The sequence below is a fragment of the Stigmatopora argus genome, chromosome 17 (assembly GCF_051989625.1).
Source record: "Stigmatopora argus isolate UIUO_Sarg chromosome 17, RoL_Sarg_1.0, whole genome shotgun sequence".
Taxonomy (NCBI): domain Eukaryota; kingdom Metazoa; phylum Chordata; class Actinopteri; order Syngnathiformes; family Syngnathidae; genus Stigmatopora; species Stigmatopora argus.
The window spans coordinates 13533153-13550336 of record NC_135403.1 but is presented as its reverse complement, the minus strand read 5'-3'; the positions used below and the strand labels follow the sequence as shown (position 1 = coordinate 13550336).

At 45.4% G+C, this 17184-nt stretch overlaps 1 protein-coding gene across 5 annotated transcripts; it reads right to left on the bottom strand.

Moving 5' to 3' along the window:
- Positions 1 to 1802: 1802 nt before the first annotated feature.
- Positions 1803 to 17005, bottom strand: LOC144091699 (enhancer of polycomb homolog 1-like). Of its 5 annotated transcripts, none has more exons than XM_077624266.1 (19): positions 16906 to 17005; positions 16728 to 16777; positions 16513 to 16640; positions 13981 to 14144; positions 13755 to 13863; positions 13317 to 13417; positions 8817 to 8976; positions 8601 to 8746; positions 7411 to 7617; positions 7185 to 7333; positions 6785 to 6932; positions 6548 to 6697; positions 5521 to 5610; positions 5273 to 5421; positions 4807 to 5204; positions 4130 to 4380; positions 3492 to 3630; positions 3108 to 3417; positions 1803 to 1957 (listed from the first exon to the last, which is right to left on the bottom strand). In XM_077624266.1, the coding sequence occupies exons 7-19, from the start codon at positions 8914 to 8916 to the stop codon at positions 1885 to 1887; spliced, it is 2310 nt and encodes a 769-aa protein (XP_077480392.1). In that variant the 5' UTR covers positions 8917 to 8976; positions 13317 to 13417; positions 13755 to 13863; positions 13981 to 14144; positions 16513 to 16640; positions 16728 to 16777; positions 16906 to 17005; the 3' UTR covers positions 1803 to 1884. The 5 variants fall into 5 exon arrangements, 4 of the variants coding, with proteins under 4 accessions (XP_077480392.1, XP_077480391.1, XP_077480388.1 ...); XM_077624265.1 differs by having other exon boundaries at positions 14015 to 14144; XM_077624262.1 differs by lacking the exons at positions 13317 to 13417; positions 13755 to 13863; positions 13981 to 14144; ... (1 more) ...; positions 16728 to 16777; positions 16906 to 17005 and adding an exon at positions 12215 to 12726.
- Positions 17006 to 17184: the final 179 nt, after the last annotated feature.

The following is a 17184-nucleotide window of genomic DNA, read 5'->3' as shown; positions in this document are numbered from 1 at the left end:
ACAAGTTTCTTCACACATGCCAAACATTGTTGGTATAACAGCCAGGCTTTAAGATGATTGGCCGACAGGTTTGGAGGCGGGAGTTGAGGTATGCTAATTGCTATTGACTTCTAGTTATGTGAATGCATTGTTTTTGAAGGGAACTACACAGTCACCTATGGAGTCAGCCATTGTTGATGTGTTGGAATTTTTTGGGTACAAAATCTTGCAGTGGAGGCGGAGCTTTGTGTTTGACGATTTTGTAAACGAAGGTGGGATATTTAACAGAATTTTTCCAGTTCAGGCGTTCTTTTTTAAAAATATATTAAAAAAATATTTTGTAATAATATTTAATTACTATCTGTGTGAATTCTGTTTTTTTGAAAGGAAAAATAAGATTACAATTTTTTCCAGTTTTGTACAGCACGAACTCAGTATCAATACGAGAACACATTCCTGCATATATGTTGTCCAGGCGGTGGTGCTATTGCATATTTGCATTAAACTCATATTTTTGATGCAATTTTATACTCTAAAATAATTCCTCTATTTACAACTTCAACACCCATTTAAAGCCAAAATAAATTTGACAACTACCCTCTTCAATGCGAACCAATGACCTCGTACTTAAAAATAAACAAAAGGACATTAAAGTCCAGCAGCGCCACCTACTGGTCTTGCTAGTTCATTACATCTGAAATCAATTTAGGTAATGCAGTTCACATTGAATGCCCTGGGCTTTATTGTCTTATTTTAGTGAGAATTCAGTCACATTTTTTTTTGATTTTTTTCTTTTCAGGCTCCAGGTGGGACAAGTAAACCTCGAGGGCCCGCATTCGAGAGACCCCCCGAAAACCCTCCCCCCACAAAGTGCAAGAGCACTACTAAGTAATGCTGCCTTTGTGTCGCACTCTTCACAGAAGAGAAAGATGAATTTCCCCAAAGGAAGGCACCCAAAAAAATACTTGTGGTTTTGTTGGCCTCACAGCCGTCCGGAGATATTTTTTTTTGTTTTCTTTTTGTTTTTCTCCCCCAAAAAACTAATGAAAAAGGGTCATCATCCCATTATTTAGCTTTTTTTTGTTCTCCTCCCCCCGGAATGCTAAAAACACTCTCTTCCCTTCTTGTCACTTAAAAAGCTTACAATCCATTTTGACCACAAGAACATAAAATAGAAAAATAACTCTTAATACAAAAAGTCGGTGAGATAAAAAAAAAAAAAAAACTCAAATCAAACTGAGGCTCTTATTTTTTTGCGTGAAATAACTCAGGACGATCGATCCCCCTCCCAACCCCAAAAAATACAAAAAGCAGCATCGTCGTTATCAAAAAGCGACCGAGGGGAAACACCCACAACAACAAAAAATAAAAATAAAAAATATCACAAAAATAGTGCTTTAAAAACGAAGCGACGGAGGCTTCCGGGAAGATACGTTCTTTCGCCCGAGTTGGTAATAACGTTTACGAGAAGCAAAAAAAAAAAAAATCAACGTACAGTGTACAAATAAAGAAAACAAACCAACAAAAATATCCCGTTTAAAAAGAAAAGAAAAACTCGAGTGTAAACACGGCACAATAAATAAAATAAAAGCAGCAGCGACTCGCACCATGCACATGATAAAACGTTTCTATACAACTCATTCGCTCGCTTCGCTCACCTTTTGTTTTTTTTTTCCTCCTCTTTTTCGCTCCAAGTGCAAAACATCACAAACTGACAGTCGTGTATTCAAGTGGTATGTACAAAGCGCTCCTTACTGTCTGTACACATATGCACAATGTACACCTTGACAAAAAACAAAGGAAAAAAACATGTTTCTTTTTTTTTTTTTTTTTTTTTTTTTTTTTGAAAGACGCCACGATGCACAGCACCTGAAAAAAACAAACCGGCGCCGCCCTCCGTCGTCATTACGTGACTTCCATGGCCACTGTGTTGTCGGCTATGCTGCTCAGGGACGACTTGTCGTCTTCGCGCTTCTCCCTGTTGGGGGAAAAAAATGGGGAATTAGGCTTTGGGATATCGTTGATGGCGAGAACAGGCCAGGAAATCTGAACGGCGATAAAACAAATTCACAGAAAAGCAGAACTGCTGACCTCATTCGACCTCATTTCCGGAGTGCGATTCACGCAAAAAACATGTAAAAAAAACAACGTAGGACAATTGCAATCAAACTCTTATGATCATGTTTTTACATGAATTGAAATAGTGTTATGCAAACTATTGAAAAAGTACAGCATCATAAAAATAAGTTTATCTTTGCGTTTGGGTCCTTCTACATGCGTTTTACAGTCGGTAATTCCACCATGTGCTGAAGTCACACTTGGCAAATGACGGTCCTTTTCGGCTTCAACGTGGGATATTTCGTCGAATACGAACCAATAAACTGTCTGGGTTTCTTATGAGAAGTTTCATCCAAATTGCAGGCATATTGATCAAACTTACCAGTGCTGTGTACTCCTACTTCCTTTAGAACAACCCCGGAAATGATGGGATTGGTTTCAAAACAAAAGACTGGTGGTTTAGTCAGCCTAAATATGACTTTAAAAAAAAAAACGAAAACGTAAAATTTAAAGCGATAGAGGCTACCTACTTGTAATTCGGATGATTTATAATACACTTGTTAGCGAATTATTCTGGTCTACAGTGCAGTTGAATCAAGATGGCGGAAGCCGTAGCGATGGTGTCAATTTCGAGGCATTTAAATTGGAAATTTGGTATTTTCCAAAATAGTTGCTTCAAAAAAAATTGAAGTGACAATTTTTGGGGGATTTCCAGAGTTTAGGGAGGTTGTCAGGAGTCCCGGAGTTTGCGTTGCTTGTCCGGGTAAACTCCGGAAATTACGGAGAAGTTGGTAGCTCTGGAAAAGTAAGCTGTGTTGAGACGGCCAGTTCAAATTGTGGTTTAAAACCAATTCCATTCTATTAAGATTCAGAGAGCGAATGTAGACTCCTCTAAAAACTGTCAATGGATGAGTTAGCAATTCAGTCTAAAATTAAACTGAATTCCGTTCAATGGGGATTTTAAAAGGCATTCAATGGTGGTAAATGTCAAAGGTATTACATTGGGAGTTTTCACTTCAACGTCAGTGGAGATTCAGCAAGATCTTGAACCGGAGGAGTCATCGTTTCACCTGGAGTTGATGTCCAAGGCCGGCGTGGCCGAGACTTTGGGCTTCTGCAGGTTGGTGGCGGCGGCTAGCTTTAAGGCAGAGGGCGGCAGGGCTCGGGGCAGGTGACGCCCCGCCAGGTTGCCGGTTGATGGCACGCTCAGACAAATGTTGTTCCCAATCAGGACCTGAGCGGCGGCGCCGGTGGCGGGGGCACCGGGAGCCCCGCAGCCCAGCAGGCCCAGCGCCGCGTGGTTGCCGGGGGCGGCCGCCAGCGAGACGGGGACTGCGTTGGCGGCGGCCGCGCCGGACAGGTGGAGGCCCTTCAAGACGCCTGACGGTAAAAGAAAGAGCGCGTTGATTTAAAGATTCCGGTTTTGTTTCGCGGCCTTTGCGACGGGAACTGACCCGCTCCCAGGACGCCGTTGACTCCGCCAGCCAGCACCAGCTCTTCTTTGGACTTGAAGGCCAGCAGCTGGTCGGCGGTGACCAGGGCCGAAGCGGCGAACTGAGCCGTAGCCTGGTCCAAGGTCTTGGACACCAGAACCTGAGTGGGCGGACACTGATTTTAGTTTGGGTTTAATGGGTCGCTCGCTTTTGCGGGTTCACCAGTTTCTAATTGTCATTACCGTATTTTCTCGCATATTAGCCCCCTCCACGTATAAGCCATCGCACGTGGTATTTCTGAGATACGGTATAAATCGAAAGGATCGTCTGCTGGATTCCAAAAGTAGACAAATTCAAGAATGAATGTCATTCATAGACGTCAAAATGAATTTTGTTTAGCGTTTTATCTGTTTATCTTCTCTATTTTGAAATAATCAGCCGCATTGTCTTGCATTATGGCGTTTTGTGCATGTCTAATTTGTGCGCATATAAGCCGTACCCTCGATTCAGTCATCATTTTTTGTGACAAATAAGGCCTATATGCGAGAAAATACGGCAACAGTTATTTAAGCGCCCAGAATTTATGACATCCATTTTTTCCAGAGTTGTCGACATCTAGAGGTCGTTGCTGACCATTACCACAATTAAAGCGGACAGACCTGGTTGATGAGCGGGCTGGCCACGCTTAAGGAGTTGTTGGCATGTTGGATTTGCAAACGCGGTTGCTCTTTCGGCTCTTTTTGTTGCTGCTGCCGCGGTGCCGGTGGCGGTGGCTGGAGCTGCGGCGGTGGCCGTTGTTGTTGCTGCTGCTGCTGCTTGTCCTTTTGCTGATGTTGGCTCTGCTCCAGTTGCTGCTTCTGCATGACGGCCAGCTGCTCCTGGTGCTGCTGGTACTGCTCCGCCGTGAACACTGAGACAAAGACAGAACGTTCAAAGGCTGCCACCACCAGGCTTGAACAAGAGGATTTGGACAATTTCACGTTTCCATTGGAGATTGGCTTGATAATTTGACTACGCCCGGGCTTCAAACGGCCACAATTGTCATTGACCTGCTGGGTTGCTCTGCCTAGATGCACTTTGAAAGCGCAGTATGACATCATTAAAAGCCCTCGACCGAGTTAAAACCTTGCTCTCTAGGGAGCAGCTAAAATAAGAATTAAAAAGCTTTCAAGCCTCCATTCATCCAGCACTCGTAGGTCTGAATCAAAGAATCAATACGTGAATGAACAACACCGACTTGTTCTTTGAGGCTGGCCAGAAACACGCCTGATAAAAATGGCTGAAAAGCAACCTGGAAACGCAAATCGTACCACAATGAGAGAATAGCGAGCCTTACTTTTAACGGGGGTGGCCAGACCGGGCTTGTTCTGCGACGGGGATCCTCCAGACGGGCGCAGAGTTAGTCCAGATGCGGCCTGACTCAAATCCGCAAAGCCTTTCAGCGGCGAGTCCCCCGTTTCCAAAGCGTTCTGCGCCAGCGTCCGTGGTCGGAAGTGCCTCCAGCGGCACGATTTTATGTTTAAAAGGATCCGGTTCAGGTCCGGGGTCCCGCCGGACGACGGGGCGGAGGGAGGGCGGGAAGAGCCGACGGCGACTGAGGTATTGGATTCTGAGGTACTGGAGTCGCGGAGCGGGGAGCTCGCCAGCCAAGGCGGACATCCGCCTTCGGGGTCCGACTCCGACGACTGACAGACGGCGGGGTCCGGGTCGGCGTGCGCTCGGTCCAATAAGAATCTAGAAGGAGGAAAAGACCAGGTTATCCAATTTGTAAACCAAATTGGGTGGCGTCTTTTTGGGCTCACCTGCCGCCTCGCCCCACACGGCGCCGAGCCAGGCCGACACACCGCCGCGGCGCGTTTAGGGAGGTCAGGCAGTAGCGGAAGCACGGATTCCCCGGCCCGCCCTCCAGCGGGCCGGTCCAAGGCCAGCCGGCGCTCCGCTGGTCGCTGGACTACGGCGCAAAGAGACGGATGGCGTCGGGTTCTCAGCAAAAAGGGCTTCAAAAAATAGAAGGCACGGGCGGCAAAGGAAGGAAGACAAAAGCGCTCACGGCGTAGTAATGGCAGCCGGCCTTCCTCCTGAATGCGTAGCAGCCGTCTGGGTCGCTCTCCTCTTCGCCCTCCGAAGAACCCGAATGGATCTGCCAGGTCAAAAAAAAAGAGCCCCTTAGTGAATGGAGTTCATTTTCGGTTAAATTTCATTATTAGCATTTAAAGATAGAAATATTCATGCATTTTGTTTGACACCGATTTGGCTGACCTTCCAGACAGAATGAGTTTGATTTATTTAATAAGGGACAGCATATAATAATGAACATATTTATATTCATTTTAATGAACATATATATGTAAATATGTAAGATTGTAGCCGAGGGCTATTTTGCATTTTTAGTCCCTTGTGTAGGTTGAAGATAAACGATGACACATACTACACACACTTAGACCTAGCAGTTGTGATGGCAATTTTGTTGGTCTAACAGCCAGGCTTTAAGATGATTGGTCGAGAGGTTCTGAGACGGGAGTTCACGTATGTTAATTGGTATCGAGTTCCAGGTATGAAGAGAGGAGGTGCTTTGGCAAATTTAGCACTAGGGAACTACACAGTCACCTCTAGAGCCAGCCCTTGTTGATGTGTTGGAATTTTTTTGTATAAAATCTTGCAGTGGAGGAGGAGCTTTGTGTTGGAAGATTTTGTAATCTGCATATTTAACAGTATTATTCCAGTTCAGGCGTTTGTGGTTTTTATTTTTTAAATATATGCCAGTGGTGGTCCGTTTTTGGCTTTAGTGTTTACAGTAAGTATTCTTTTATAATTATTTTTAATCAAAAAGAAATTACAAAACCAACAAAAAAATAGTTAATTTAAAAAATGTTCTAAAATTAAAAAATAGCTGTAAACTAAGCATAATATAAGGGGTCACTTCCCAGTGTTTTTTTTTGTTTATTAAATCCAAAACAACAAAGGAAAAAGAGCAAATATGAAGTTTTTACCCTATTTTAAACAAAAAAAAACGCGACAAATGTTTTGATATAAATTTACATTGCATTAAGCTTAGACTATTTGTCGACTTGCATTACCTGTGAAAACGCTTCCTCGTCCGAACTGGGAAAGTCGTACTGGTCGAGGTCCTTTAGATTGAAGGGCGCGTGATGGGCTGCCGACACGGCTGGGATCTTGGGCTTCTTTTCATATTTCCTTTTGGTTCGCACCACTTCCGTCTTCTCCTGCTGGTCATTTCACCCGCAAACGACGAAAAAATGTATCATTTCGAAAACGGCCCTCATCGTCGGGAGATTATTTTTCGTTGTTTTCACCTTCTTGTAGTCCATCATGTCCAAGTGGTCCTGGTGTCGGTACTGGTTGGCACTGGGAATGATGGGGATGGTGTAGACGGGTCTGACGAGAGCCTGCTGAGCCAGCGCCTCCGCCATCACCTCGCAGCCAAAGTCGGGCATGCTGTTCCTGTCGGGCGGGGAAAATCCAAGACGGAAAAGTGTCGACGTGAGAACGACATAACGGGCAGTGGGGAGGAAGAAAAAAAAACTAGAGGAAATTGAAATGTCACTCCAAATCAGAGAAGGCGGCAATTTGCCGGCAGCTGGTTTCGCAAGAAAGTTTGGAGGTCGGGACGGGTACGAAAAAAAGTCACCGAGCCTCCATTTTATCGTTGCTTGTCGGAGAGAAAGCTCCAATTTAACGGGCATTTCCGCTTACCGCTTCTCCACGACTTCCAGCGTGAGGTGGAGCATTTCCCTCTTGCTCTTTTCCCTCCTCTTGATCATCTCCAGGATGGTGACGGCACGGCTCAGGTCCCTGCGAAGCTTCAACATCTTCTCGTAGGAGGCCTCGTCGTTCTTCCGGTTCTGGGAAAAGTAAAAGTCCGTCTTGGTTGGCGTATTTTAAAACCCCCCGGGTCTGTGTGGTCCCCGGATTGCGTTACCTTCCTGGTCTGCATCTTCTCCGTCCGTCTGCGAAAGGCCACGTAGGGGTCGCTGGTGCTGGATCCGTCCCGCTTCTCCTGCTTGATGTTGGAGACAAATGTGCCGAATTTGCACATCTTCCTCTTGCGGCTCCAGTAGTCAAAGACTTCCTTGATCAGGTCGTCGTCCTCTTTGAGAAGAAGCTTGGCTTCCTGGAGACTGACAAACTGCAAACAAAGACCCTCAACTTGTAGGCTTTCCCAAAAAGTAGCCATACTGAAATATGCTTCATCTCATACTCCGTTACAGTCGTACCTCTACTTACGAATGCCTCTAGGTACGAAATGTTCAGGTTACGAAATCCCTCTGAACGCAAAGGCATTTCCTGTGTCCGTTATTTTATTTTGAAATTGTCCTGGTAACATTATTGCGGCCTGATTGACTGTGATTGAATGTGTTTATGTGCTAACATTAGCTTATTTCTTACTGTACTGTACTACTGCAAGAATAGAAGAAGTTTTTTGCATGCTTGTTATTCATTTTAATTAATAATCTTCTTATAATTTCCTTTCACTTTGGCCTGTTTCTCGCATTTTTCATTCAAAATTGGGACACTGATCATTTTTAAAGGGTTGAGTTGCTAGTTTTTTGAGGACCATGGAATGAATGACGGAATTTACATATAAAGTACTTCCCTCCTTACGAAATATTCAAGTTACGAAAAAAGTTGTGGAACCAATTCATTTCCTAAGTAGAGGTATGACTGCATTTGTTTTTTTGGTGATCTATCTGTACGAAATGAGCACCCCTGCTTAAGGACATCCTGTCCAAGTCAAAGTTTTGGATTTCTTTGCCCAAAAAGAGTTCTCATTTTTTGAGGAAAATGTGGATTTTAGAGTCAAAATGTAGATTTTTGGGGGGTCAAAAATGTAAATTTTTTGGGGGTCAAAAATGTGGATTTTAGAGTCAAAATTGTAGATTTTTGGGGGGGTCAAAAATGTGGATTTTAGAGTCAAAAATGTAGATTTTTTGGGGTCAAAAATGTGGATTTTCTGGTCAAAAATTTTAGTGTGTCTGGTGTGATCAATGGGAATTAAAGATGAGCAACAAATGGCGATTTTCATTCACTAAACCGTTTCATTGATTGGCGGCAAATAAACAAGCGTTGATTGGCCGCCTCTCCCACTTCTGCACTGGACGTCAACTTTACCTGCTGCCCGCTGCCTTTTTCCAACCGGTCGATCATTTCCTCGAACTGGAGTGCTGTAATTTCCATTTTCTTCTTTAGCTTATTCACAAACGTCTCGTCGCCCGAATCCAGGTCGTAGTCCGGCTGCTCCGTATCCAAACCGAAAGCTGCGTCGGGATGAAAACGGTCAGCGCGGCGAACCCGCACCCCCGCGCGCCGACGGCGTCGGCTACTCACGCTGTATGTGAATAAGCTGCTTTGGCATTTTGAACTCCCCGGGGTAGAGGGACTCGTAGTGCGTGATGTTGCGTTCTGCTTCGGGGACGGGGATGACCATGTTGTCTCGCTTCTCGCCGTAGACCTGCTGCGCCGAGATGGCCCTCTGGAGATGGTGCTCCTGCGTCGACAAACGAGAAAGACAGACGTTACGGCCTCGCCACAACGCTTGTGTCACGCCACGACCGCGTTTTAGTTTATCACGGAGATGAACTTCCTCTGCGGGAGGTGCAAAATAATCCAATTGTGTTTCGAAATGAACTCTGCAGAGAAACAGGCAGTCAGCGTGTTTCTTCTTTGGAGTGCGGGGCGAATTTCCAATTAACCGATTTTACGGTTCAGCACGCTCGGAATTCATTCGCTGAAAAACAAACGGGGGTGCCTCGGAATTGACAAGTTGGGGGCATTATGTAAATGATTCCAGAACAATAACATCCACGTAAGACTGTAAACGAAGCCAGTGGCGGAGTAGCGACGACTGACAAAAGGAGTCGACTCGTTCTATTTGAAAAGCGCGTTACGTAACCTAGATCGGCGTGTACGAGGATTCGATGTGGTTTAAACAATGACGCCAGTTGTGAAAAAAATGTTTTCAATTGAAGCATTTCTGTCCCAATGGTTGGATGGAGACGCAACAGATGGTCTCGGCAGTCACGGTTTGTTCTTGCAATGAAGTTAGCGGAGCTTCCTCCCACTCGTTTCCACACCATGTGAAACTTATAATATGCAGACGGCTTCCAGAAATTGGGTCAGCGTTCCGATGACGTGCGAGAAAGCGAAAAACCGAGAAACGCCAATGTGGTTCCATCCGAGGCAATAGCTAGCTAAGGGGGTTAGCATGTTTTAACAAGATCTTTAACTGATTACCATTGACAGCGACACGTTAGCATGTCACTGTTAGCGTTCCAATTCATTTGAAAGAGAGGGTGGCAGTTTACATTTAAAAATCACATTTTAACAAAATAGCCGCGGTGTAAAAATGTAAAATTGACGGGAAAGTGAAAAACCGAGAAATGCCAATGTGGTTCCATCCGAGGCAATAGCTAGCTAAGAGCGTTAGCACGTTTTAACAAGATCTTTAACAGATTACCATTGACAGCGACACGTTAGGGTGTCACTGTTAGCTTTCCAATTCATTTGAAATGAGAGGGTGGCAGTGTACATTTAAAAATTGCATTTTAACAAAATAGCCGCGGTGTAAAAATGTAAAATTGACGGGAAAGTGAAAAACCGAGAAACGCCAATGCGGTTCCATCTGAGGCAATAGCTAGCTAAGGGGGTTAGCATGTTTTAACAAGATCTTTAACTGATTACTATTGACAGTGACACGTTAGCTTTCCAATTCATTTGAAATAGAAGGGTGGCAGTGGACATTAAAAAAATCACATTTTAACAAAATACGCTTTCTAAAAAATATAAAATTGATCAAAAACATTGACAAACAACCATATAAAACGCAAATATTGACATGGAACAAAATGTTCTAGCACATGCTTCCTACAGGGCCACGGAGCTGAAAAAAAAACCCATTTTTCAAAACCCTGCACGTTCCTGCAATTAAGCGTTCCAAAGCAACGGAAAATTCCTCCAATAAAGAGAAAAAGCGTTGCCACGGCAACTGAAGCGCGGCCTCCAGCAGGTGTTTTCAGAAAAGTCCTTTCTGATTGTGGCTAGCTGCGAAGCCAATCAAAAATCAAGGTTGCATTGACCCGCTGGAATCTTCCTTCATATTCAAAGTCGATACTCTCCACGTTATAATTGCATTTCCTTGTTTTCAACATTTGCCCTTGACGGGTGCAAAAACTAAATAACCTACTAATCCCTCCCCTTAAACCCCCAACCACTAAATAAATGAACGCCAATTAAATTCTTCAAACGATGAGCCTTTAACGGCAGCAAAAAAAAAAGTAAATAAATCAATACAGGAATCGAGGGGTCGATGGACGCCAGCACGTGTTCTTCTGTGGTCAAGCACCCCCCTCCTCCCCCGTGCTCTAGTGACCCCACAGAGGATGTAGGTCATGGAGCTAAGCCACGCTGCTCGTAGTAAAACGTTCCTCTTTATCTCTTTTGTCACTCGGTTATGTAATGCTGCTCGAGGTGGTGGTGGCGGGGGGTTGTGGGGGGCTGACGCAGGAGGGGGGGCCGCATTTTTGCTGACTTGGCGGGGTACCGTCTGTGTTTTCATGACGTTTGTGTCTGCTGCTCAGACTCACAGATGAGCTCCGGGACCCCCTCCCAAAAAAATCAATCAAAAAAATAAGCGCAGACTAATAAAAATAAATCCCTACGGAGAAAAACGAATTTTATTCAGATGGGCCGACAAATGAGAGTGGAAACCACCTCCCGTAGTATATTAGGGAAAAGAATATTTGCCTATCCATACGTGAAATTAACATGCTGAGTGTCTATTATTTTGCCTGAATAGGATGAAAATGTTTAATTTATCAATAAAGATTTTAGATTGGGTCATTTTTATTCTATTTACTGCTCATTAAAAATGTTCTTGTTGCTAGTCAAGATTTTTCAGTAGCACTAGTTATTATTATTATTATTGAAAATAACTATGGCTAAAACCACTAAAGTGCAACTAGATGGCTCCAAATGTAGTCCCAAATTTTATCGCCGTGCAATAATATTTAAGTACTCAATGAAAAATTAAAACTCAAAAGTTAATGAGGTGAGTGAACCGTTACTTTCAAAACACCTGTTAGACAGTGGGAGGGAAAAAAACAGCTTAAGGTAAATAAAAACTAATTTTAGATTACTAGGGGTATGTGAGAAGATATAAATGTAACCACTGAGCAATAGTTGAAAAGTGACAATGTGGGAAATAAGTGTCGAAATGGGGCAAAATCGAGCACCGGCTAGGCCGAAAAAGGTAATCCACATGGCCGCCTGGGGAGCTGTCAAGAGCGGCGAGGCCGGTTGTCAAAAGCCGGCACGAGCTCAGCGTCTCCCTCTGGCCCCGGGACGCTGAAAGTACACCGCGGCCTAGCGAACCACCGAGCCAGCCCGTGGAAAAGTCAACAAAATGGTGGAAGCGCTACACGTCACGTGACTTCTTTGTGTTCTTCCCCGCGTTTTGAGGCCGAGCGAGCGGCCGCGACGCCCCGAACCGGCGGCCCGTCATCCCCGTAACGACGCCGCGGCGACGCTCTTGCCGGAACCGCGCGGCTACGCGGCGGATTAGCCGAGAATCCGTCGTCGTCGTGCGGTTCGGGCCAGAGCGGCCGCGGTGGCCATTTTGAGCCGAGCCTGCGCAGGCAACGTAGCGGCGGGGTTGAACGCCGCCGGGTGGGGGGGAAAAACCACACACACGCACCGGCGAACGCGCGCGGGCGGCTAAAATAACGTACCGATTCCTCCTCCTTTTCCATCCCGGTCGGCATCTGCGGCACCGCCCGGTTGATCGAAGCATATTCGTGCAGGTCCGGTAAATCCTCGCAGCGGAAGACGGGCAGGGGCTTACTAGCATCTAGCGCCCGCGCCCGAAACGACAATTTACTCATTTTGTTTTTTGTCTTTTAAATTGGATATGAAAAAGATGCAGCATCAATGGGGTCTATCTGCGAGGAAGTCTGCCTCTAGTTCTCATGGATGGATCGGGCTCGGTGTCCTGGGGCGCTCTGGTCGATCGGGGGCTAGGCTCGGTCGGGTGCGTGGCAGCGCGAGCAGAGCCGGGCGGGCCCGCGTCTCGGTGGCTCTAGGTCGGTCTCGTTTCCTCCGGCGCTCCGCTCTCCCTCCCCGGTTCAATGCGCCATGGCCAACATGGCGGACATTACAAACTCATGTAGCGCTCGGCTCGCTGTGCTCGGCCCAACCCACTCCATCGCACCCGAACAGCCATTCCCACGCAGTTTGGCACGCGTGCGCGCTCCACACAACCGCGGGGTCCGGGGAGAGCGAGAGGCGGCGGCGGTGGAAACATTGGAAACGGCGACGTTGGTTCGAGCGGAACGAAAGGACATTTTGTTCATATTTTTTTCAACTAAAAATACTAATTTGCAAAAGTTATTTGAACTAACGTTATCCTCCGAATTTTAATCGCGTGACCAAATAAACACATTTTCCCCATTTCCCCCACTACATTCTTCCACCATTATTAATTAATTTATAGAAATCAGTTGTAATGACGATGAATTGCTCATGCTTGTCAAATAATTATAGTCATATTACAAAAACATTTTAAATATACAAATATATTTCCTAACACTATTTTGCACACTTTGCAGATGGTAAATTATATTTTAGCACCATATTTGTGCTTGCTTTTGTCAATAAAGTTAAGACCGCAATAACTGATGTTTACAAACATTTTGAATCACTACCTTGTAATTACAAAATATATAAAACCCACACAAGTGCACCTCACAGAACTAACATATCAAAACATGCGCCTGTTTAGTTCAAGATGATATGCATGCTCAAAGAATATATAAATATGAAATTATATATAACCTGTGATCATTTCGATGGCATTCCATAGGCTCCCACGGTGAGATTGGAAGGATATCATCCATTTGGAAGTAAAATTACACTTGTCCCAAGTCCGTTGCAGCCTGAAGAGCAAATAAATACATCTTAATGTGGCATATTTATATTTACACTGACTCGCTATTTGACGTCATTTGCATGCGACTGCTTCGCCGTCTAAATAGACGCCACAAACACTTTTCCACATTCATATTTCCCCCACATTTCTGCTCGAATAAGGGTATTTGAGGGGCTTCTTGTCGGTCGCAGCTGTGTTTACACTAGGCCGAGCCGCCTCTTTAACAACCCAGAGCCTCCGCCATTATCAATACTTTACCAACTCGCTAATAACTTGCCCTCCAAATATAGTCCCTTTCCCCGGTTCCCACACCGAGACCACGCGGGGTCGGCATGCCAACCTACCTTCTCCCGAAGCGGAGTCCCCGTACTGGAGGAGGAAGATGACAGCTCTCATTGTGTTTGACATAGTGCTAGCTCAAGGATAACAGTTGTTAGCTCCCCCTCAGGTCGCCTCGAAAAGGGGAAAAACAATCTTGGTTGGATATATAATTCTCCAGAAAATGTCAAAGCATAAATAGGTGACAACGAGACTCTGGTGGCAAGAGAGAAAAATAAGGAATTTAACAACCTCTCGACAAAGTTCCACTGCTTTCGGAGCTTACTTGGACAAACATCCAAACAGAGCAGCAGGAGGTACTTTGCAGGCATCGTGTTGATTGGCAGATTTGGTCACCAATCAGGAGAGGGAGAAGCCCGACAGTGAGAGCTTATAGGTTCATTCCCCCCGCCCATCTAGGAGCAGAAGAATGAGGAAATGTACTCAATAGATAGCACATATATACAACTAGATACGGAAAGACCGATTCGGCGACCTTTCCACTGGCGGCCATCTTTACAGAATTGTTTTGGCAGACAGTAAAATTATTTTATCCACTAAAATATTAACTATTATTTTGTTGAAGTCTTGAATGTTTTTATAAATTGTTTGGTTTTAAAAAAACTTATGTACTGTGTTTATCACTTCCAGGATGTTGGGAATCAAACATAATTGCTTTCATGCAGTTAATCTCTGACTTTAATTAATAACAAGGAATTTTGAAATAGCAATAGTAAATTACTATATTTCCAAATGACATTCCATTGATTCCTTCACGAATTGCCCTGACACAAAATGGCCGAAAAATGATAATGGGCACCCTGTTAAGCACAGCACATATTTCACATCTAGTTCTGCATGTTCTGTGATGTCTATGAATTTACTCTATCTGAAGGAGGGTGGTGGTGGTAAGACTGGGGGTGATGGGGGTGGTGGTAAGACTGGTGGTGGTGGTGGTAAGACTGGGGGTGGTGGGGGTGGTGGTAAGACTGGGGGTGATGGTAAGACTGGGGGTGGTGGTGGTGGTGGTAAGACTGGGGGTGGTGGTAAGACTGGGGGTGGTGGTAAGACTGGGGGTGGTGGTAAGACTGGGGGTGGTGGTAAGACTAGTGGTGGTGGTGAGATTGGTGGAGGTGAGACTGGTGGAGGTGAGACTGGTGGTGGTGAGATTGGTGGTGGTGGTGGTGGTGCGACTGGTGGTGCGACTGGTGGTGCGACTGGTGGTGCGACTGGTGGTGCGACTGGTGGTGCGACTGGTGGTGCGACTGGTGGTGCGACTGGTGGTGCGACTGGTGGTGGTGGTAGTGGTAGTGGTGGTGGTTGTGGTAAGAGTAGTGGTGGTAGTGGTAAGAGTGGTAGTGGTGCTGGTAAGAGTGGTGGTGTTAAGAGTGGTAGTTGGGGGTAAAAGTGGTAGTGGTAAGAGTGGTGGTGGTAAGAGTGGTAGTGGTGGTAAGAGTGGTGGTGATGGTGGTGGTGGTAAGAGTGGTAGTGGTAAGAGTGGTAGTGGTGGTGGTGGTAGTAAGAGTGGTAGTGGTAGTGGTGGTGGTGTGTTGTGGTGGTAGTAGTAGTTAAGGTTTTTGCCATAATTATGGCTTCCACTACCTTATTTTATTTGTGTATGACTCAGTAACTCAACAAAAGGTGAATTTTAGCCATTTAGCACCACCAATGGGACTGAAAATTGAGCATGTATACAGCAAGTCCTCCCAATTAAAATAATTTGGATCTCTATTGTGGTCAGTGGCATGGAATAAGATTTTACTTTCCTGATAACTCTCTGCAAGGTCACCAAGAGCCACTTTCGACAATGAGAAACAAACAATAATTACATTACTTATAGTGCTCATGTAGCTTAATGTTATTCTAAGTGTTTTATATGTTTACTTAGCAGTGGCTGCATTGCCCATTATCATCTATAATGCAGAAGAAAGTAAGTTTGCGTGGTCAGTCTCCATTAAAAGTGCTGCTGCAAAACTGCAATTTAACGCAACAGTTTTATGAATTATCAGGTGCATGAACAAAAAGCAGTTTCATTTTTTTTTCCGATGGAGAGCATTGGCTACTTCCAGTTGCGTCCTCTAGGAGGTAGTGGAGACCCGTTTACGGACTGCAAACTGGGAGTCGTTTGTGCCACTCGCAGTTCGATTCGGACGTGTTTAGCATGAAGCCAAGGGAGAACGTTGGAGGGGGGGTTGGATATAGAGATCAAAAGGGGCGTAGCCACACTTTGACACTCATGCGGCACCCTGGCCAAACAAGGCCCACTGCGACCTATCACATGCCGGGAAGGCCCAATGTGATCCGAATTTGTGCATTCCTTCGGTGAGTCCCTCTCGCGACTCGTCTGCCGCTTTTATTCGGCTTCGAGTTCTTTACGTTCGGGTCTTAGCCCGAGGAGGCCGGCAGGCTGTTTCCATGGCAACGACAGTGTCACGCCCAGCCATGAGAAAATGATAGAGAAAAAAAATGAAAGCACTGATTTCGACTAAAGCTCCTCAACAAAAAAAGTAGTTTTAAGACATTATGAAACAAAATGGTGGTAAACCTATTTTGTTCCAAATGAAACTCCTCCTCTGACCTCGACAAAGTTTCCCGACACCAAAATATGACAAAACCCTCCTTTTACCAAAGCCCAAATCTCCTGCCATCACTTCAACGTAACACTTTAGCACAAAGCCTTTGACTTACCTCTCTTAAATCTCGCCAACATATCCCGCCCCGCCTCCCACCGAGAACCCCGAAATGAGGCCCGTTGATTAAACCGCTGCCATTTAGCCACTTTACCTTCGCCGCGCCGTTTCCATGGCGACCGGTCAGAAGGAGGCGAGCCGGGCTGCCGAGGAGTGTCCTCAGGTCTTGTCGAAGTGCGGCCTTGAGCCCTCTCGATACGCACACTTTAACACAAACAATACCTAAAAACAGACATCATAACACCAGATCCTGAAAGCGCCGATTAAAAGAACGTTCATGTGCCGTGACAAGCTCATAAAAATTCCTACCCAAAGGATGAAGAGAGAACATATTTGGACGTCTGTCATCCTCAAAGGCACTGAAAGAGTTAACATACCCACACACACACACACACACACACACGCAGCTGTAATGTCAGCAGGGAAAATCATTTCGCCCAATTAGAGCGCCAATCTCTGTTAATGTTCGCCTCCTCGTGTCATTTACCACACATGGCGAAAACTCCTCGGCGTCTTAACACATAACAGATCATCTTCCTCTTCATCTTCCTCCTCCTCGTTCAGCATCCCACCACAAGAGCGGAGGTCAACAGGACCGTTAACCCGTCCGGGAAGGGGAGGGACTAGAGGACCTCAACTATGAAGGACATGCCGGCTTCACTTTGAAGGAATAAAAGAAATTCAAAAAATTACCGACTTTTCCGAACTTTAAGTCGCGCACTTTTCACAGTCTAGCTGAGTTTGGGACTTTTGTTATCTATTTTTT